This window comes from Bos mutus, chromosome 10 (genome assembly GCF_027580195.1).
Source record: "Bos mutus isolate GX-2022 chromosome 10, NWIPB_WYAK_1.1, whole genome shotgun sequence".
Taxonomy (NCBI): domain Eukaryota; kingdom Metazoa; phylum Chordata; class Mammalia; order Artiodactyla; family Bovidae; genus Bos; species Bos mutus.
Window position 1 is genome coordinate 12,325,041 of NC_091626.1, and position 22,295 is coordinate 12,347,335.

Here is a 22,295-nt window from a genome sequence, read left to right on the forward strand (position 1 = left end):
CGCAGCCCTCGGCTGTCCATGATCACACTTTCGTCAGCATCACTGATCCCACAGCCGCAGGGCAGAGGACGTTTATAGCCGGGAGAAGAGGGACATGCGGGGTGGCCGGTCTGTCTGCAGTTAGCTGGAGAGGGGGCCAGCCTCAAATGTCTGTCCCTGTCCCCTGTCCCTCCACATACAACTATTCCTTGAGCTTCCACTCAGCCTCCTCAGGAGAACCTTCCTGAGTCCATAAGGGGCTCTCCAACATGGAGCTCCGGTTGTATTTCCACTTCGAGTCACTTGCAGGATTTTGGACCCAGCCCCTCCTGGAGGAATCACTCTTTGGTTGCTGGAAGAAGGGCTGATTTCCTCAACCAAGCTGCAAGCTCCTTTAAATACTAGGTATGAGTTCACTAAGCACCTACCTCTCATTTCTTTTGAAATCCATCCTCCACCTGCTTCCTAGAGCCTGAGCTCTCTAAAGCCACAGCCTTCTTCATTGCACTCCTGTGCCCAGCTCAAACATCTTCAGTGGCTCCCTGTTGCCCCAGAATAAAACCTAGATCCTAGAGATCAACCCTTAAACATACCTCACCCAGAAACTGGACCACACACCATCTTCCAAATAATACCCCATGCCTTTCCTTGTCTGTGCCTTTAACTGTTCCTCCCAGAGTTTCCCTGACTCTTGTGCCCAGTTGTGGAAATCCTACCCTGCCTACAAGACTCATCTTAAGTGCCACCTACCTGGTGATCCCTCTATAGTAGACAACAAGTCCTTTAATACCAGTTCTCGTCTTCCTTAGAAGTAGAATTTACTGGGCTTCTGGCCACCTGTGCAGCTGGGTAGGTGTGACTACCTTCTAACCAATGGTAAGTGGAAATGCATGTCTTTATTTGCCCATTCCTCCCTCTTATTGAAGAATAATGTGGATTATGGAGGAAGATTATAGGTAAGATGGCTGGAGCTCAAGCAGCTACCTTACACTAGAGGTGAGCCGTATGCCGAGGCTGGCAGAGCAAGACAGCAGCTTGGGTGCCTGACACCTTTGAAAGCTACCCCACCGTTTCCTAGTAACCTGCTTCTGGATCTCTTTATTTATTTTAATGCATGAGGAAAATACAGCTTGTCATTTTCAATTCAGTTATTTTGGTTTTTTATATTATAGCCGAACTGAATCCTGGTATATTCACCCCCTTCTCTGTTCTGGGAGGCTACATCCCTGTTTGAGCTTCTAGGACCCTAGTCAGTTTCTTCCCTGGCCTTCTGTTACTGTGGCTTGTGAACCATTTCCGGCCAGGCCTGGGTTCCACCCATGTCTGTATCCCCACCACACTTAGAAGAACAACAGGTGCTCAAGGCTGAATATGCGGAAATAAACTGCTGCCCCTGCTCCCCGCCACTGCCTCCCACCAAGTTCTGCGAAAAGGCTGAGTTCAGAATTTTCGCCTCTGGACCGCAGGCTTTGTGAGGGCAGGGAACTTGCCTCTCTGTTTCTTTGTTGTGTCTGAGTGCCCAGCACAGTGCACGGCATACAACAAACACTCAAGAACTATTCCCCAAGTGGCCAAACTCGGCCTCAGGAGCAGTGACCTTCCAGTGGGTTCTGAAACGAATCAGTGGCCCCTGTCCCTTAGAGCTCCTCTCAATTCGACATGCTCCCCTCGAAGCCAGGCTCCAGCCAGCCCTATACCCTCCAGGATGGCCTCCTTGCATCCCTGTTATGGGGGAGGAACTCCTTGCATCCCCAAGGCCCTCATTTGGCTGGGCCACACAGAGAATCATGGGAAGGTGGTGATTTTTGAAGAAAAGCGACTTCCCTGGGCCCGCAGCCCTCACCACTCCCTATGCCACACTGCCTCATGTTGGCAGCAGCTGCCTAGGATCTGTGTCCACTCTGTGTCTCTCCAAGACATTGTTAGCAATTGGGACAAACAATAAAGGCAGCATGGTGTACCAGGCTCGCCAGCCAAAGCTTTGGCTGCTGGTTTTATTTATGTATTCAATAAGCACTTCTATGTCTCTTGCATGTACCACTGTTCAGAGTGCTTCACAAATATTAATTAACCTTGTAATACTCTCATTATTATACATGTTCATTATTACTCCCTATTAAGTCTACAGATGAGGAAACTGAGGCATCGAGAGGCTAAGTAACTTGCCCACAGCTAGGAAGTTCTGCCACTCACTGTCTCAGGACCTTTGAGCAAGTCTGTTTCCTCATCTTTGAAATGGGGCTGATAACCCTCGCCCACGGGCCTTGGGCTGTAGTTAATGGTTGTGGGAACCCTGGTTGCTCTGGGCCCCTGTGCTCTTCCCTAGCAAAACCGTTAGCTCCTTCCAGGGCAGGTCCACTGCCAGGAGGATGGCATGCACATCACCTGTTTGCAGCTCAGCCTCTCGCTTCTGTTTCCTGAAAAACAGTTCAGCCTCTCGGAGGTACCTGATTTGGGGAATCCATCCCCTAGTCCTGGCCCTCTGTGGGGAATGGGGTGCCAGAGATGCTCCACTGACCCCGTTCTTAAAACTAACTCATCCTCGCTAACAAGACAGTCTTATCTTTGAAGTCTTTCTCACATACACAAGGCTGACAAATTCACCCACAGAGCTGCTAATGTGATCAGTCTAATGCATTAATTGGTTGACTTCTTAGCTGAATCAAGAGTGAGGCAAAGAGAGGAAAGGTGGAGAGAAGGGGGTGGGGGGAGCAGACGGGGGGGCTGGTGAAAAGAAAACATCTGGTTATATTTAATCTATGTTTAATGATTCTGCATAAGCAATGTCTGTAATTTGTAACTCGCTGAAAAGCCGGTCATTAGAAACTGTCAGTTCAATTTTTTACAAGGTTTGAGACTTAACCAGGGCAGTTGCCATTAATAGCAAACTCTATTAGATCTATATGTGGAAAATACTCATTAGGCCAGCGGGAGATAAATCAGACATTGCAGGATCTGAGAGTTACTCCTCGAGCTGCTTAGGTCCTAATTTAGACCCAGTCTATCTGTATTGACGGCTCGGTCTCTGATGTTTAATAAGTAAACCTCGACGTGTCAGGTTATGATTAAACTGTCCTAGGAGGGATGCAAGCAAATGAAACTGTCACATACATTTCCTGGGGGGTTCCAAACTTCTCATGACCTCAAAGCATCATGGAGTAAACTTCCCACTCATACATATTAACGGCCCACACGCTTACAAAAATAGCCGAGCTCAGTGGTCATTATTCATCAAAACGATTCGGTCCCCTGGGAAGCAGTGAGCGCTCAAAGGAAGTATTTAAGCAGAAGCCAGATGAAACTCTTTCATAGATGACCTTGAAGTTGCTTTTAGTTCTAAGGTTACCTTAGACAAAGATCTCTTCGCTCCTTACAGGTTAAAGTACAAATTCTGCATCCTTGTCTTCAGAACGTTTCAGGAGTCCCCAGACGACCTTCCCAGTCCCCTTTGCCACCCACAGCCCCTGAATCCTCCTGTCACTTCCTACAGCTGGACAGTCGCAGATCCACCCCTCTGTGCTTTGCCCAGGTTGGTTCCTCCACCCACAATGCTTTTCTTCCATCTGTCTTTTAGGCTAAGTCCCAGTTGAAATCCAGCACGGGATGGAGCTGTCCCCCATATCCACCCTGCCTTGGCCTGACTAAGCCAGGGACAGCAATAAGTCATGATGGGCACTGCAGCCAGCTTCTGCCTTCAGCTTGGTTGTTAAATACTCAGGAATTTCACAACTGGTTAAACCACTAGTACCTTCAAATCAGCCATGGTGGGAATATCCACATCATGGAAATTTGCATATGACACAAATTAGGGCTTTTTTTAACCGCAGATCAGTGCAATAAGCTTAACTCCCCTTTCAACTCCCAATGAGTGGAAGAGGTTGGCTGGAGTGGGTGCTGTGAATTCTGCAGCTGAGACATGAAAGCGTGTAGTGGGGGATTAGTGATGTTGGCCTGAGTGCGAGGAGAGAAGGGCTGGGAAGTTGCCATCTCCAGTGAAGCCAGAACCATCTCCTCTGAGCTCCCACAGCCTTCTCTGCCTTTCCCACTTGACATGCAGCACTAGCCATTTGCGGCCACTTCGTATGTGGACCTCAGCTATGCTTGTTTCATTTTTCATCTGTTTAGACTGGGCTTTGGAGTCAGAATTTGATTCTCACCTCTGCTACTTGCTGGACTTCCCTAGTGGCTCAGACGGTAAAGCGTCTGCAGTGGGGGAGACCTGGGTTTGATCCCTGGGTTGGGAAGATCCCCTGGAGAAGGAAATGGCAACCCACTCCAGTACTCTTGCTTGGAAAATCCCATGGACGGAAGAGCCTGGTAGGCTATAGTCCACAGGGTCACAAAGAGTCGGACACGACTGAGTGACTTCACTTCACTTCTGCTACTTGCTAGCCGTGAGACCATGGAGAAGTCTTTTACCTTCTCTGAGCCTGTTCCTTCAATTGCATAATGGCTTTTTCTCATGGCCCGTGATATCCAATTCTTATTAAGGTAGCTCTAAGCCCCCCAAAGCTGACTCACTGAAAAATATCCTGATGCTGGGAAAGATTGCAGGCAAAAGGAGAAGAGGATGGCAGAGAATGAGATGGTTGGATGGCATCACCAACCCAACAGACGAATTTGAGCAAACTCCGGGAGACAGTGAAGGACAGGGAAGCCTGGTGTGCTGCAGTCCATAGGGTTACAAAGAGTCGGACATGACTTAGCGACTGAACAACAACAAACCCTGAAGAGCCGAGGAACTGCCTCCACAGAGCCTGATGAGAATCCTGAACCTTTCTTGCCTTCTACTCCCCTCCCAGGACTCCTCGTCTCCCTGCCCCCCACTCCCCGAACACCCCTCTCCCCACCCCTGGAGAGAGTACCTTGATTGCAAAGGGCTCCAGAGAATCCAGGGAGGCACTCACAGATGCCACTGACGTGGTGGCAGGGCCCGCTGCTGTGCACGCAGAGGGGACACGGCTGGGTGCAGCCATGGCCATAGAACCCGGGGGCACAGACTGGGGGTGAAGGAGAGATGGTGGTCAGCAGCTCAAGGGGCACCAGCCAGCCTGGCCACCTGTCCAGTCCCCCACACTGTAGAAGAGAGGCTTCTCAACAGTACCAGGAGAGTCGCATCCACCCACACCTCGGAGGGCCTGTTCCTTTCTACAGAGAGGAGTGGGGGTGGTCCTATTTCTACAGGGGAGTCAGGCTGGGCCCTGAACTTGGGGACAGAAAAGGTTGGGAGAAAGGGGATTAGAGGGAGGGATTTGATGGGGGCCAACTCTGTAAGCCCAGCCTCTCTGCAGCTGGGAAGGAGTAGGGAGGAAGAGCTGTCCAAGGTCTGTGGGGAGGGGGCCAGCCTTACCTCTCTGGCACAGGGGTCCTCGGAAGCCCGGGGCACACTCGCAGCTCCCGTCCTCCGGGGAGCAGGAACCGCCATTCTCACAGCTGCAGGACACAGAGCAGTTGGGGCCCCAGCGTCCGGGGGGACACGTGCTGTCACAGTGGATGCCTGTGGGCCGGACAGACTCAGTCAGTGGTGAGGGTGCACTAAGAAAGGGGTGTGGGGTGGGCTGGGGAGGCGAGCACATCTGGAAATGTGGAGGAACAAACAGAGGCCTGGATGGGCAGGGAGGGCTTCTAGGAAGAGGCGAATGACTGAAGTATAAGTCCTGAAGACCAAATAAGAATTGACCAGGTAAAGGAAATCCTATGTGCAAAGAGCAGGAGGCAAGAGAGAGAATCATGCCTTGAAGGATAATATAGCGTAGTGTGTTGGAGCATAAAGTACTCGATGGGATACAGCAAGAGATGAGGTTGTGGGAATCAGAAGGGGTCAGATCATGAAAGGCCTCCTTTGCCTTTGACATCTTAGCTGAAATCCAAGGTTAGTGATGTGCTGCAGTCCATGGGGTCATAAAGAGTCAGACACAACTGAGTGACTGAACAAAGGTTAGCGGAGCAAGCAAGTGCCATGATGGGGGTGCTACACGAGCTAGGAGTGAGTTACATGCTCACCCATGTTAGTCCAGGGGGCATTGGTCCTTGCAGGGCCCCAGCAAACCAGCCCCTGGGCAGTGGCCCCGAGAGTGGGAGGCTCTTTTCAGATTCTTTTGACCATAGTCCTCAGTGTAATATGTATTTTATATCAAATGTGCATACATATGAATAATAGAAACCAGTGCTCTGCAAATGACATTTACTGTCACTGACTATGATGCAATCTGATATTTTCTCTGCACTATGATGTATTCTATTTCATTAAGGAAAAAAAAAAAAAAAGCTAGTTGTGACCCAACAAACTGATTTAATGACCTTCAGTTTGACAAACAGTGACCTAAGGGGGGATGGATGGAATCTGTCAGAAAGAAGAACAAGGCCTACACAATCTTTTTGAGTTGAGAGAAAGGAAATATATGTTGGGGGTGATTACAGCCTGCAGGCTGAGAAGGAATTTTAAAAGGCCTGAGGCTGGATACCCAGCTCTGTGGAGGGGCTTCCTCCCAGGCAGAAAGGCTGCTAGTCCGACATGCACAAGGTGAATGGACCATGGGGCCCCGGAGACCAACTTGGCCATGGAAGGTGAATATCAGAGGCTCAGAGAGGAGCAGAATTAGTTTAAAAAGCATGTCTGGCTTGATATAAGGACAGGGATCATGAGAAAGGGAAAGAAAGTGAGAGGAAGACATTCAGGCTCAGTGAACAGAGTCGGCCCTAGCAGCAGCAGGAGAGCGGTGGGACCAATTTAGAGGCAGGCTGGAATGTACAAGCCCACCTGGGCTGGCAGGAAAGGGGAGGGGGCAGAATAGAGGCAGAGAGTGGGGGAGAGGGGATCAACTGGCTTTATTCCCCTCCAGCGCTTCCGTCCAGCCCAGCTCCCTATCCCTCCCTGGGCTTTCCTCCTGTGACAGCTCAATTCTACAGCAGGGTGGGGGCTTCTGATGCCACTCTGCAGAAAACTGGCCTCTGTATGGAGGGACCCTGATGCTGGGAAAGATTGTGGGCAGGAGGAGAAGGGGGCAACAGAGGATGAAATGGTTGGATGGCATCACCAACTCAATGAACGTGAGTTTGTGTAAACTCCGGGAGATAGTGAAGGATAGGGAAGCCTGGCGTGGGGTCGCAGAGAGTTGGACACAACTGAGCGACTGAACAATGGAGGGAAGGGGGTGGGGGGAGATTCTCCCAGGAAATGCCAGTGAGAATCCGGTGGTCACATTTCACTCTGCAATGGAGGTCTCTCCCAGTGGAGTTTCAGGTTCACAAGAGGTGGCAAATAGCATGAATGGACTGAAGGGCAACCTGGGGCAGGAAAAAACACAAAGCTGTTTGAGATAAATGGAGAGAGTAGCATGGATGCATATACATGAACATATGTAAACAGATAGCCAATGGGAATTTGCCATATGACTCAGGGAACTCAAACTGGGGCTCTGTAGTAACCTAGAGGGTGGGAAAGGGTGGGAGGTGGGAGGGAGATTCAAGAGGGAGGGGACATATGTACACCTATGGTTAATTCATGTTGATGTATGACAGAAATCAAACCAATATTGTAAAGCAATCATCAATCAATTAAAAATAAATAAATATTAGAAGAGAAAAAACCCAAAATCAAAAGCCATGATGTGCCTCAAGGAATTCTTGTGCCTGTGGATGTTGAAAATGTGAGATTCGGACTGCAGGCCGAGGGGCCCTGATGCTCTCCGGAGGCACACTGGATTAAGGCGTAGTTCCACTGTCGGACAGGGGCCTCCGATCCCACCTGTGCATCAAGCGCTCTTTGTTAGGCTGCCCAAGGCACGTGCATCACACGCAGATACAGCTCTTTCCTAACACTATGAGCTGATATTACTGTGATTAATAAAACAATGCATGCAAAAGTACCCCTGTACTCACGGCAGCCGGTCACTCTCATATTTTCCCCAAATCAGTAGACATTAGAAATACAGCTACTCTCCTGTCTGGGATCCTCAAAATGTTTTCATGTCAAAAATGTGTCCCCTTTTTTTTTGGAGATTAAGAATCATAGGTGTAAGGTGATTATGCTCAGATTGCAGATGGCTGCAAGGGCCCACTGGGTTCTGGGTCTGCCAATTATTCTAGTCTAGGTCTGGTGCCGTGGGTGAGGCTCTTGTTTGAGGTTCTTTTATGTCCTAAGACCTCCTTGGAACGTCAGACATTGGCACCTAAGTGGAAAGAAGAATCTAAAGGTCAGTTGCACTGGTGTGGTCAGAGCAGCTGGCCTTGGCCTAAAGGGAGGCGCTCTCAGAACTACAGCTTCTGAAGAGGTGTGGTGTCTTCAGTTAGCTGCCTTCTCTAGGCCCTGTCTGGGGATAATAATCTCCCTTGGGGGCCCTCTCCTTTTTACCTTAGAGAATCTAAGGTTTTGTTTTTCAGGGCTGTCTACACATCTATATTGATGGGGGCAGCTAGACTAAGAATCCATGTATTGTGACCTCTAGTTCACATCACAAGGCCAGTAGCAACTCAGCAGCCCACATTCTTCATGTATATTTTAGGTCCTCCTCATCCAGGAAGCCTTCCTGGATGTCTGCCCAGGGATTCAAGCATATATTTGATAGTGGCATACAGCTTTGTCCCTACCTATCATTTGAATAGTTCATGTATGTGCCCTGGGGAGACAGGGATCATGGTTTATTGACACTTCTGACTCTTTATCCAGGTCCTCCCAATAGGCAGGAAACCATCATCATCATTTCTGCATCTCTAGCACCCAGGACAGTGTCTGGCACACAATAGGTGCCCAGGGTCTATTATTCTGCCATTTACTCCTGGGCCTAGTTCAGGGCCAGCCACATGATAGCTGCCAAATAAAGACTTGGTGATGGTTTGGGTCAATAAATGCTAGTTGAATGAAGAAATGGTTCCCCTTTACAGTGCAATCCTGTGCCTCCTGTTAGCAGTAATGTCCTGAGACCTTGGACAGCTCCTTTTCCTCCTGTGTAGCAGGAGGAGATAGGAGCAGATCATTATCAAGGTCTCCTCACTTCAAGGCGAAAATCCATATATGGTTACAGGCCAGTTTCTTTCAACTTATTTCAATAAACATTGAATTAGCAGCTACTATGTACAAGGCAAGGTGAATTAGACGTCATGGCAGTCAAGAAGCCTGTGGCTAACTGGGGGTGAGGGGAGAAGACATGTACTTGCTTAAAGCAAAGAAAAACAAGTGTTGAGGGACTTCCCGGTGGGCCAGTGGTTAGGAACCCAGCTTGCAATGCAGGGGACATGGGAGGTTTGGCCCCTGGTTCAGGAACTAAGATCCTGCATGCTGCAGGGCAACTAAGCCCACGCGTCTCAACTAGAGAAAGCCTGTGCTGCAACAGAGAGTTCACACGCTGCAAAGAAGAGTCCACACACAGCAATGAAGACCCAGTGCAGCCAAAATGATGATAATTTCTAAAAAGTGTTGACTCAAGGGACGAGTAGTATGCCAGGAGCTAGGTGGTCAGGGGTAGGTGGGGAGGGCTCGCTGAGTAGGAGGCTGGGCCTGTACCCCAAGCCCTCCCTATCTTTCCTTGGTTTTCTTCTACTTGAACAAATTTCAGGACATCAATTGCTCCTTTGAAATGACTTCAGGACCATGTTTGGGGAAATTAGTTTTAGAACAGCAGAGACCTTGCTGAAAGGTTATCCATCAAAGACAGAATTTTTAAGCACCAGATGTCATTAAAATCTTATCAGTTCACTCAAAATTAAGGCAATAAAAAATTAAAGTGGATTTCCATTTGACTCTAGCCAAGAGTGTAGGGTGTTGGTAACCAGGGTGGAGTCTAGCTTTGTACTAACGGGCAGGACAAGGGGGTCAGATTGAAGATGCTACAGAGGAAGCAATGCCCCTAGGCCTTGACTTTCTGGCTGTGGAGAACAGAGGTTGTTGAGCAGCCTGGTGTGAATTCTTATCTTTGAAAACGCCTGTAGTTTTCACTCCTTGCTGTCCACCACCTTGGGAATGGCCAGTGGGTTCATTCATGCAACATGTTATTAACATTGTATCTGTGGCTTACACTTACTGAACACCTACTATTGTGCCAGGTGCTGTTAGCACTTACAGGTATTAACTCATCTAAACTTCCAAAGGACCCTGTAGTTATAAGGATTATTATTATCTGCATCTTATGGATGGAAGATTCAGGCCCTGAGAGGTTAAAGGACTTGTCCAAGGTGGCCTGGCTCCAGCTCTGTGTCCTTAACCATTTCTCTGTGTGTGACAGTCACTGAATACCGTGGTGAACAAGGCGGATCGGTCCCTGCCTGCACAGAACTGATGGTCAATGTGGGAGGCAGATAATAAACAAATAGTTACTCAATCAGAGTTCAGTGACAATTGAAGTAAGTACTGCTGTTAGGGTATTCTGAGAATTAAAATACTGTAGGGTATTCTGAGAATTAATTAAAGGAGTTCTTTCATAATCTTGGCCAGGTTGCAGAGGTGGTGGTATCCGAGCATAGAGCCTTCCCAGAGGAAGTCATCTTTAAGTTGAAATATGATGGATGAGATGATATTATCAGGTAAAGAGAAGGAGAAAGAGTGATCCAGGCAGAGGGAATGCACATTCGATGCCTGGAGGCAGGGAGACAGTTGGCCCACGTGGCTGAAGTAAAGTGAGCGATGGGAGGGGCATAAGAGAGGTGGAGGAGTTAGGGAGGGCCAGACCACGTGGACCCCAGGTCACTGGAAGGCGCCTGGATAAATGCCATGGGATGCCATTGAGGCATTCTGAGGCTCAGTGTGACGTGAACGCATCTGGTCACCATGTTCAGAGTAGGGGCAGCTGGACAAAAGGGGAGGCCCAGAGGCAAGAAGGAGGCCAAGGCAGTGCCGGGTGAGGGATGGTGCTCAGTGTACAAGGAGAGTGACGGTGGCTGGTGAAAAATGGATGGATTTGCAGTATATTTAGGGGGTGGACTGCCAGGACACATGTAGGGACCAGGAGTCTAAGCCTGGGCAAAGGTGAGAGTTTCTTGTCTGTCTCCACCATATCCTCTGTAAGCACAGACTGAGCACCCACACTTTTGTCTGACTTGTTAAAAACTGGTCTGTCCCCAGCCCTTCGAAAAGAGTCTGTACAAAACAGGTGTTCAATTAACGTTTGTTAATTTGAATGGAATGGAGAACCGAAGCCCAGAGGAGATAAAGGAAAGATGCATTCCTAGGAAATAAAAAGAGAAAGTGAAGGAGAAAAGAAGGAAAAGTCAAGAAAAGGCAGCAGAACACCAAAAGCTCAGTTTCCCAGGACCTGGAAGGTGGTGTGGTTGAGGGGGTTACCTGTCCATCCGGCCAGGCAGCAGCAGTGGCCTGTCACGGGGTCGCAGCCATCGGCGTGGCTGCAGTCACAGCGTTCACTGCAGTTCAGCCCAAATGTGCCATCCTGTGGAGACAGAAATGGTGAGATCTAGACCCCCAGAGGTTCTCACACTTCTGTGGGATTTTGATGACAAAACTGAGCCGCTACCCAGCAAGGATGCAGAGAAACTGGGGCCGGGGCAAAGTGAAGGCACGTTTTTATAATTGGGGATTCAATGAAGTCATTCCCAAAATTTTCTTGGCTGCATTATGCAAAGTACGCAGTTTGGAAGGAGGGAAGTGATAGTCCTTTCCTACTTCTCAGAGAGCTATAATGATCATTAACTAACATTGGAGATGAAAATGCACTTTGCCAGTTTTAGAACATTGATCACATATAAAGAAGGATTATAATTTATTCTTTGTTACTGGGTAAGAAGGTGGCAATCGATGTTTGTTGTGTGCTCAAACGTTATTAGCTATCAAGAGTCTTATTTAACTCATCTCTCTTAATCTTCACAACAAGTCTATGAGATGGTTTCATTATATTCAAAATTTAAAGATGAGGTGAAGTAACATGCTCCAGGCAACATAGCTAGGATGAAGCAAAGCCAGGATTGGAACCCAGGACTGTAGGACTCATTCAATAGACCATCAGTTTGTTTAATTTATTTGTATCATAGACTAAGATCCAGAGAGTAAGTGAAGGTGGTTACTGCTGGATAATGCTTGGTTTAATCCTCCCACACCTTGATCATAAAATTACAGGCCGTTGGAGTTAGAAAGAAACTTAGCCATTATCAACTCTGGCAACTCTCATGGATTAGGAAGGGCTGTCCTGTAGAGCTGTGTCATGAAGGATTCTGGAGTTGCATCTGGGCTCAGGTTAACTGTGCCAGAGTCGATAATGGTTACCAAGAGCACCCTGGGGAAAGTGACTCCACATCAGCATATCCCCAGTATCTACCATTTTACAGATGAGAGGGCTGAGGCTGAAAATAGGACCGAGAGGTTAGAACTGGGGCTGAGATCTAAATCTGGGTGTTCCATCACCTGGTCCAGTGCTCTTCTCTGTACTTCTGTGGACAACAAAACCACAGGGAAAAGGTCTGAGGGGCTGCTGAGTCACCCCCATCCTTTCCCGCCCCACGCTCACCGGGCAGGGCAGTTCACAGGTGTCCCCCAGCCAGCCAGGGGTGCAGGAGCAGGAGCCATCTGTGGGGCTACAGGCCGCCCCATTGGCACAGGCGCAGCTCTCATTGCAGTTCAGGCCCCACGTCCCACTGGGACACGGCAGGGTGCAGTCGAGGCCCTGCCACCCTGAGGGGAAGGAACAAGGCTGTCACCTCTCTGTCACATGTCAGCACAGTTTTCTGCCCACTTCCCCCGGCTCTGTACAAGACAATGTACCCAAACCACCCCTTCTCTGGTAGCTGGGTAGAGCACGCATCCCACCTGCTGAGTCCACTCGGAACCACAGCATGGCTGTTGAGAGCACAGGGGCTAGAAGCTGACTCTCCTGCCTGCTGGTTCTTTCTGTTCTTGCTATAGGTGGATAGTCCCACCTGAACAGGGCATCAATAGGGCATCAAGAGGTGGGGGTCCTCTCTGTGCCCAGGGCAGACTCAGGAAGCTTATCACAGGGCCCTGTGCTTGGGAACAGGCTGGTTTCCCATTCTGAGGCTGCTTACTGGCCTGTGTCCCCTCAGATCCATTTCCCCTCTTCACCTGTTCTGTGTCTCAGGGGGCTGACCCCAGCGGCTGCTCTCAGGTGGGCTTGCCAGCGGGAGACCTGGCCAGTGGTGGGAGGGCGGGGGCAGGAGAGGCACAGGCATCTTCTCTTCTTTCTCTGCTGTGAGCAGGGCCTCTGGGGGCGGCTGTCTCAGTACTCCAGCACCATCTTGCAGCTGCTCTGCCCCTGTCTCAGTCCCTACCAGGTGGCCCTCACTCACAGGCTCTGGGAACTCCACTTTCTCCCTTCGTCCCTCTCACCCTAGAAGTGGTAGCAACTGTGAGAGAAGCTAGAAATTTCTGGGTTGCTCACATTCCCTTGCATGTCTCTGCAGCTCTTCTAACACCCTGGTAACAAATCGCTTTTATTACATTCCTGCTGTTGAAGTCCCGGGCATGAGTCTCCTTGGCTGGAACCTGACATACAGGCTCCCTGACTCTGCATGTGGGTGGGTGGGCAGCTGGCAGCCCACCTGGGCAACTTCTGTGTGCACATCTGAGGGGATGGGATGGGAAAGCAGGCACATTACCCTCCTTGCAGGTGCAGGAGCCATCAACTGGGGAGCAGGTGCCACCGTTGTTACAGCTACAGACAGACGAGCAGTTGGAGCCATAGGTCCCCGCCGCACAGGGAGCTGCACAGACCTCCCCCTGGAAAGGGAGGAGGGGGATTTTGGGTCAGAAGGTGCCCCATGATGAGTGGCTATTAGGCAGAATAATGCCTCCCCCCTGCCCCCCTCTCCATGTTCTAATTCCTGAAACCTGTGAATATGTTACCGTACATGGCAAAAGGGACTTTGCAGTCATGATTAAGGACTTTGAGATGGAGCGTGTCTTTGATTAGCTAGGGTGGCCCAAATTGATCGTGTAAGTCCTTAAGGGTAGAAGATAACTAAAAAGATAGCCTTGAGAAGTCCTCCACCTGCCTGCATTGACTTTGAAGACAGAGGAATGGGGCCACAAGCCAAGGAATGCAGGGGTTTCTAGAAGCCAGTCTTCTTGCCTGGAAAATTCCATGGACAGAGGAACCCGGCAAGCTATAGTCTATAGGGTCACAAAGAGTCAGACGTGACTGAGCAACTGAGCGCTTGCACGCACGCACGCGCACGCGTGCGCGCGCACACACACACACACACACAGGAAGCCAGAGGCTTCATTTTACAACTAGCAAGAAAATGGGAATCTCAGTCCCACAATCCTAGGAACTGAAGTTTGCCAAAAATCCAAATGAGCAGAAAATGGATTCTCCCCTAGAGGCACCAGAACGGAATACAGCCAGATGACACCTTGACTTTAGTCCTGTGAGACCCATACCAGACTTCCAACCTACAGAAATGTTAAGGTAGCACTTTTGTTTTGTTTGAAGCCACTACTGTGCTAATTTGCTACCGCAGTGATAGGAAAGCAATACAATGATTCTCACCAGTTGGGGGAGGGGTCAGGCCTCCAGACCACTGCTCTAGAGTGGGCAAAGCCCTCAAGGAATTTGACCCCTGAACCTCTATTAGGTCACACCGGCACAAAATTTAACCCTTTGCTTCTCAACCTTATTTGATTCTTACCAGGAACCCCCTGAAGCAGATAACAATAGCCTATTTTCATTTACCCAAACCTCAAAGAAGTTAAATGTAAATAATAACAGCTAATATGTATTAAGCACTTTCTCAATATCAGGTACCATCAGTTCATTTAATCTTCACAATATCCTCAAGAGATAGGAACTAGAGCCTCAGCATCATTGCAGGTCACGGAGCTAACTATGGTTGATTTCTATTTGAAGCCAAGCTGGCTGCTTAACCATTCTGTTTTTAGCATTGGCAACCAGTTTCCTTGGAAAACATTCTCTGAAATGGAGACTAGTGGGCTCTTGAGAACAATCCCTACGAGGGGAAAGGGAAGGAGGAAGGACAGACAGAAATTGAACTCTGGTACAGTTGCAACAATAGCCTCAGCTGTTCTGCTAGGAAGCTCTGGAGCTGGTTGGCCCTTAGAATTGTCCTGCCAGGGGAAAGGGAGAGAGAGGCTCCATACCCCTGACCAATCATTGGTATCCACTGCCCCGGGGAAGGGGGCATGACTTCAGGGGAATCTGTGCTCTTTGATGGAAGGCAATTTCTGCAGAGAGACTCATCTGGGAGCTACTAAGTTTCCTGAAGTTGGGAGGAAACTGCACGCCTTCATCCTGAATCGTGTATCTGGGTGACACTCTACAGGATCCACTGCGCCAGACCTCCTTGGGGGAGCTGTTAGCTCTAGTAAGGCATTAAGAATGAGGGCAAGTCACAGGGCTACCAATAATGGGGACTTTAGAGGCTTTGAGGGGTGGAAGAATTCAGTTAATCAGAGGAAGTGGGGTTAACGGCAGTCTAGGTGGGAAGGGTGTGAACAAGAGTGCAGAGGAGTATGGGAGCTGGGAATGTTCTAGGGGTAGCAGGAGGAGGGAGTCTGTTGTAAGGAGGGGTAAGGGAGATATTTCAAAAGGCTGTTGGGGGACTTCCCTGGTGGTCCAGCAGTTAAGACTCTGTGCTCCCAATGCAGGGGGCCCAGGTTCGATCTCTGGTCAGGGAACTAGATCCCACATGCCACAACTAAGATCCGATGCAGTCAAATAAATATATTTTTAAAAGTGGGACATTGGCAGCCTTGAATGTGAGGGAAGGGAATCTGGGCTCTCGGAGTCCCCAGGACATGTCTTCACTACTCAGGAACCCTCGTTGGGGATATCTGCTCTGGTGCACAGACTGGGATGCTGAATTCCCACCGTCTCCCCCCAAGGAGTGTCTCCAGCTAACTTCTCAGGTCTTGTGCTGAGGTTTACTGTGGGAATGCTGATGCATGGGCCAGGACACCAGAGCTCACCTGGGCCCCACTAGCTGTGTGACATTCGATAAGTTACTGCCCCTCTCTGAGCCTCACTTCCAGCGTTTGTGAAATGATAGCCTTGAAGTAGGGGAACTCACTTCTCAACTATCAGGGTCCCAGGCAGTTGGCCTCATCCCCATTCAGGTCATAGAGAGATCTTATTTGGCCCTTGGTGAAGAGGCTCCTCTCTAGCCCTTCTCTCTGCTCCCACCTGCCCAGGCTGGGTCAGGGAGGAGAGACTGGGAAATGTGGAGCCCCGCACCAGAAGGTTCCATGGTTCCCACTCCCAGGCCAGTCTTTGGCCGATCCTGACCAGCTGTAATCTACTAGTGCTCCCATTACCCAGAAAAATTCTAATTTCTCCAGGACTATAAATAGAAGGCAATGGCAACCCACTCCAGTACTCTTGCCTGGAGAATCCCATGGTCAGAGGAGCCTGGTGGGCTGCAGTCCATGGGGTCGCTAAGAGTCGGGCACGACTGAGCGACTTTACTTTCATGCATTGGAGGAGGAAATGGCAACCCACTCCAGTGTTCTTGCCTGGAGAATCCCAGGGACGGGGGAGCCTGGTGGGCTGCAGTCCATGGGGTCGCTAAGAGTCGGGCACGACTGAGCGACTTTACTTTCATGCATTGGAGGAGGAAATGGCAACCCACTCCAGTGTTCTTGCCTGGGAATCCCAGGGACGGGGGAGCCTGGTGGGCTGCCGTCTACGGGGTCGCACAGAGTAGGACACGACGGAGTGACTTAGCAGCAGCAGCATAAATAGCCCAGAAGAATATGTTTAAGCTCTGAGGGCCTTGGCCGGGGTATAAATTGCATGCTTAGTTTATGATTTTCTCTGCATGAGTTTACTTTAAGAGGAAGGGGTTTCTCTCCTGGAATCGTCATTAGTGTCTCCAATCCCTGCTCTCTGAGGAGATTTCAAGGGGCTTGTGAGTCCAATTGTGGATCTGTTGGCGGGGCTGAGAGGACCGCCCACCCTGCCCTGCTCCAGGGGGCAAGATGCAGAGCACCCAGCTCAGAATATCTGTCCCCAGAAGGCTGCACCAGGTCCCATTTTCTCCCAGAGCAGTCTGTACAGGGCTATGGACAGTCAGCCTGGCTTTACAACGGCTCTGGGAAGTCACCAGGCGAGAAGACTTTCTGCTTCCCAGAGAAGGAAAGGGAGACAGAGCAGGGCAGGGGCTTATCTGGGGCCCCATGGTGTATCAGTGAGGGGAGAAGGAGGAAGAACCAGATCTCCCCACAAAGGTGGCGGAGCCTGGGGGTTACAGAATGGACTCTAGTGCCCTCCTGCTGCTACCACTGACTCACTGCCTGACCTTGAGGAATCTACTGAACCTCTTGGGGACTCACTTCTTCCATCTGTCAAATGGAATAATAATGTCCCTACTTCACAGTATTGTTATGAAGAGGATTAAAGTAGTTATTACATATGAAGCTATAGTTTTTCCAGTAGTTTCCACATGTACAGATGTGAGAGTTGGACCATAAAGAAGGCTGAGCACCAAAGTACTGATGCTTTCGAACTGTAGTGCTGGAGAAGACTCTTTGAGAGTCCCTTGGACTTCAAGGAGATCAAACCAGTTCATCCTAAAGGATATCAACCCTGAATGTTCATTGGAAGGACTGAAGCTGAAGCTACAATAGTTGGCTACCTGATGCAAAGAGCTATCTCACTGGGAAAGACCCTGATGCTGGGAGAGACTGAGGACAGGAGAAGGGGGCAACAGAAGGTGAGATGGTTGGATGGCATCACTGACTCAATGGACGTGAGTTTGAGCAAGCTCTGGGAGATGGGGAAGGACAGGGAAGCCTGGCGTGCTGCAGTCCATGAGGCCGCAGAGTTGGGCATTATTGACTGAACAACAGCACGTGAAGCAGATCGAAGAGGGCCTGGCAGGCAGAAAGCACACTAAAGGCTATCATTACTACAAAGAAATAGTATCTCTTATGAAACGAATACACGAAACCCTCTAAGGTTTCAGCAGAAGGCAGCTCTGGTAGAGGGCTCCATCTCTCACTCGAACAAATGCCGGCCCTGTGCAGGAGAGGAGAGCTGTTCACAGCGGGCACGTGACCTCACGCCCCCAGTTTCAGCTTCCTGCCACCTCCTCCAGGCTGTCTTCCTGGTTCCCCTTACCACAGTTGAACAGGCCTGAACTTTTACCACAGTTCTGGGGGATGAAATGACCACTCACTGAGGGGCTACCATGTGCCCCACGCTGTTAGTGCCCAAAACTTCCCATTTGTTAGCTCCGAATGGCAAAACAACCCAAATGGGGAAGTGGGCAGTTTCTAAAGTACACGGTTCTGCCCTGAAGGAATGTGAGCCTGGTACAGCTCCCCCTCCTCCACCTCTTGGCCCTGACCCAACCAGGCTCAAACTCCTCAATAAGCACAAATACTAACAGGGAAACTTTTTATCACATTCCCTACTTTCTGTCCTCTGATCTGCGGGGTCAGGCCTGGCATATAATTGATTGGCTGTCTCTGGTGATGGACATGCACAGCAAGCCAATAATCAACCTAACTTCTCAGGTTTAGACTAATAGCCCCACCTACCTCAAAGTATCCCCTGGCCAAGGTCTGGCGAGTCTCAGGGTGCCCACTGCCACACCCCACCTCCAATAGGCCATTCTCTTACACATTCATCTCCCCATTTTGGGGCACGCTAACAGGCCTTAATCATGATGGCCTGTGTGGCACCCGAGCCTGCAGGGGTCATTATTTATGTCTATACATGCTTAGGCATTTCCCAGGTTTCCCAGGTGGCGCTAGTGATAAAGAACCCGCCTGCCAATGCAGGTTAGATGTAAGAGATACAGGTTCAATCCCTGGGTTGGGAAATCCCCTGGAGAAGTAAATTGCAACCCACTCCAGGATTCTTGCCTGGAAAATCCCATGGACAGAGGAGCCTGACAGGCTACAGTCCATGGGGTTGCACAGAGTCAGACACGACTGAAGCGACTTAGTATGCATGCATGCTTAGGCAGTCAGGGCACACACCTGTGAGTTTCTGTGTGTGTTTGTCTCTGGAGGTGTCTATTTATCCATCTGTGTGGATTTAGGTATAAAACTGTGAGTCCTTCCTCATCCTTCCCTCCTGTGTGTTCCCTCCCCAGCTCACCTGTGCTGCCCTGGTAGGAACTGGGTGCACACACAGCCACCACCATCCTAGCACACTGGGGTGGCTCCTGGTTAGCTCTTAATGCCTGCGTCTGCCCTGGGTTGTGAGCTCAGGGAGCAGGACCTCACTGTACTCGCATCTAGATTCTCAGAGCTTGGGGTCCTTCTGGTATGTAATGGGCCCTTGATAACTGTTGTTTAATTGAAATGAGATGTCTGTGTGTACATGCTGGCTTCTACGCTGGACAGAACCAGAAGGACTGAGCAATCTCCATATGCTTTCTTTCTCATGCCAAGCAATTCAACAAATGTTTGCTGAGTGGGGGCTGATTCTGAGCCAGCCCTGGGAGTGGGCTCCAGGGACACACAGGAGCCTGTGACCTGGTCTCTGCCCTTGGGCAGCTCCCAGGCAGTGTCCACACAGGCACACTCATGCTTGCATCTGGATGCATTTATTTGCCCACTTATTTACTGGCTCCTCCAGTTAGACTAAGAAGCTTTGTGATAAGAGGGATCTTATCTGCCTTGGCTGCCCCAGGATTCCTAGCTCAGTCCCTGGCATGGAGTGGAAGTATTCTATAAATACTGTTGGACAGATGAGTGAGGGGCCCTGGTTCTGTGGCTCCCATCACACACAGGAAGCAGACTGTTGCCTGGTCTAAGGAAAAGTCCCATGCTGCCACACCAACTCTGGGCCTCCCTGGGGGCTCTTGTGCAAATGGAAAGCCGGGCCAGATCCCGGTCTGTGGTTTCATGTCCCACTCTGCCACCTCCTGCCCAAACCCTCCCCGGCCAGGCTGAGGGTCAGACATACAGTCAGAAAGTTACCCTGCTGGCCTCGAGTGCACCCACTCAGGAAGACTAGACCCTCCAAGCTGAATAGGATCTTAGAGATGATCAGATTCATCGCCATCATGAGAAAGAGACTGAAAGTCAGAGTCGGCCCATGAGGCAGAGCTGGGATTTATCTACCACATCTTCCCCAGCCCAGTGCCTGGCCCAGACCAGCCTTGAATCCACATCTGTTGATCTTTTCACCTTCTGGAAAAAAGGACAGGACAAGAACCCAAGAAAGTAGGGGGGTTGCATTTGGCATCTCACACGCTTCACATAGCCTAGCACTTTTGCTCGCTCCTCAGCCAGGAGTACCTTAAGGCCTTTATTCAAGTTGTTCACCAAAATCTCCATCCAGAATTTCTATACACCTTACTGCCGGAGGGGCTTCCCTGGTGGTTCAGACGGTAAAGAATCCACCTGCAATGCAGGAGACCCAGGTTCGATCCCTTGGTCAGGAAGATCCCCTGGAGAAAGGAATGGCTACCCACTCCAGTATTCTTGCCTGGAGAATCCCATTAACAGAGGAGCCTGGTGGGCTACAGCCCATGGAGTCGCAAAGAGTCGGACACAACTGAGCAACTAAGCACATTTACTGCTGGAAAACAATCTTCTGTTCTGATTGACTCATGTTCACACTAGGTAACACACAGGTCTTGGTTTCTTTATTAATTACAGGCAGCTGTTGAAATCAGTCTCCCCAACTTTTCACCACCAAGAAGCCTTGTTGGTGTCCCCTGTCTGCAAAGCTCTTTCAATTTGAGAGACACTGCTGTCCCCACGTGCTAGTGTCCAAGGCCAGTCACGTACTGAACAGGTGCAATTTGGCCAGTGACCACATGCCGGCTGATGCTGGTGGCAGCATCTTGTCCACCAACCATGACCTAGAAATTCCTATGATGTCACCTACAACCAATCAGGGCTTCTGATTAACCTACGCTCACCTGGAAGATCACATAGAGTTAATTTAATTCTAATTAACAGCAGAAGAAAAACCTTGGTGTTTTAGTGAGCTTCATCCTAGGTAATGGAAAATTGCCTGTAGGCTTTGTAAAATGTTCAGAATCGCTCCTGGCAACCTGCTGCAGCTTCTGTACGTGTCTAGTTGGGAACCAGTGGCTGGATCATCTCTAAGGACCCTGTAGCTCTGCCTCTCTGAGCATCTTCTTGCCTGCAGGAGAGGGTCTTAACCCGAAGAAGTGAGGAAAGATGGGAATGCAGGCCCAGAGTAGGGAGCCCTCCTGGAATCTGAGAATCACACCAGCTGGGTGGCCACCAATGCTGCTAATGCACAGGCTGGGATTGGTCACACATCCTGCCTCTGCCCTGGGCTGTAAGCTCAGGGAGCCAGGATCTCATTATATTCACTTCTAGATTCTCAGTGGGGTGATAGCTCCTTGTACCAGAACTGGAAAAGATGTTGCAAATCACTTGGTTTGGCTGCCTTCTTTTACAGGTGAGGAAACTGAGGCCAAGGGAGGGAAAGCAACTTGCCCAAGGTCACACAGCCAACGCTGGGAGGGATGGCTTTGGAACTTGAATCTCCTGGCTCTTATGTCAGCACAGTATGCGAAGAGCCTAGATGTGGTAAAACTCTGGGGTAGCCTATGCTGCCCTTGCTCACTCCTATTGACGGCACGCTCACCACTAAAGCACAGAGCATCCAGAGGACATGGCCCTGACCTTGAGGGAAGGCCACCTGCCAAGCTGAGACACTTGCTCTTTCTCAACACCTGGAAGTTGATATTGTTACCTATCCCCATTACACTTGCAGAGCCGACTCCCAACACCCCTTCTCCCCGTCCAGGAAAGGGCAGCCCTCCACCTCCCAGAGGCAGGCTCCCAGGGTTCCAGCTCCTGTAGGGGGAAGCCTGCCTGTCCTGCTCAGTGTCTTCACTCCGCAAATGGAGGATGGATGAGAATTCTTCCTCCAATCCAAAGGCCTGTTCATTATAGATGCACCCTAGGCTATTAACACCTTGAACTTGATTTGAAAGAGTGGCTGGCTGAACGGAAGCTCTGGAGCTGGTCCCACTGCAGAGTTGCAGATCTCCTCCCTGCCTTCTACCTGCTTCCTTGTGCAATGTGGCAGCAGGGGTCTGGACCCCAGTGGGTAATAAGTTATATGTTCTATTACATTTGTTTCAAATACTGTTTACTGAATTTTCTCCCCTGCAGTATGCTGCTTTGTAGTTCCGCCCTATTTGGGAAAATTCGTCAACAGCTGGGCGCCTTGTGTTGATCATCCATTCTCCTTGCAATGGGCAGGAGGTTAATGAATACTTCTTAGAATGAAAGGAGGAGAAGGATGGAAAGTGGTTGACCCTCCCTCACACAAAAGGGGTAGGCAGTTGTGCAAGTTCACCTCAGGGTCCCTTCAACATGTTCTGTTGGTAGGAGGCAGTGCAAATGGAGTGAACTGGGTTCCCTAGGTCCAGGCCGAGGGGGTGGGCATGCTCTACAG

At 50.0% G+C, this 22,295-nt stretch overlaps 1 protein-coding gene across 1 annotated transcript in view; it reads right to left on the minus strand.

Moving 5' to 3' along the window:
• Positions 1-22,295, minus strand: part of MEGF11 (multiple EGF like domains 11) — a 391,669-nt gene that overhangs the window by 21,002 nt on the left and 348,372 nt on the right. The window contains 5 exon segments of the mRNA XM_070377308.1: positions 4,845-4,979; positions 5,330-5,476; positions 11,255-11,357; positions 12,429-12,592; positions 13,534-13,654. Coding sequence (XP_070233409.1) covers positions 4,845-4,979; positions 5,330-5,476; positions 11,255-11,357; positions 12,429-12,592; positions 13,534-13,654 — 670 coding nt within the window.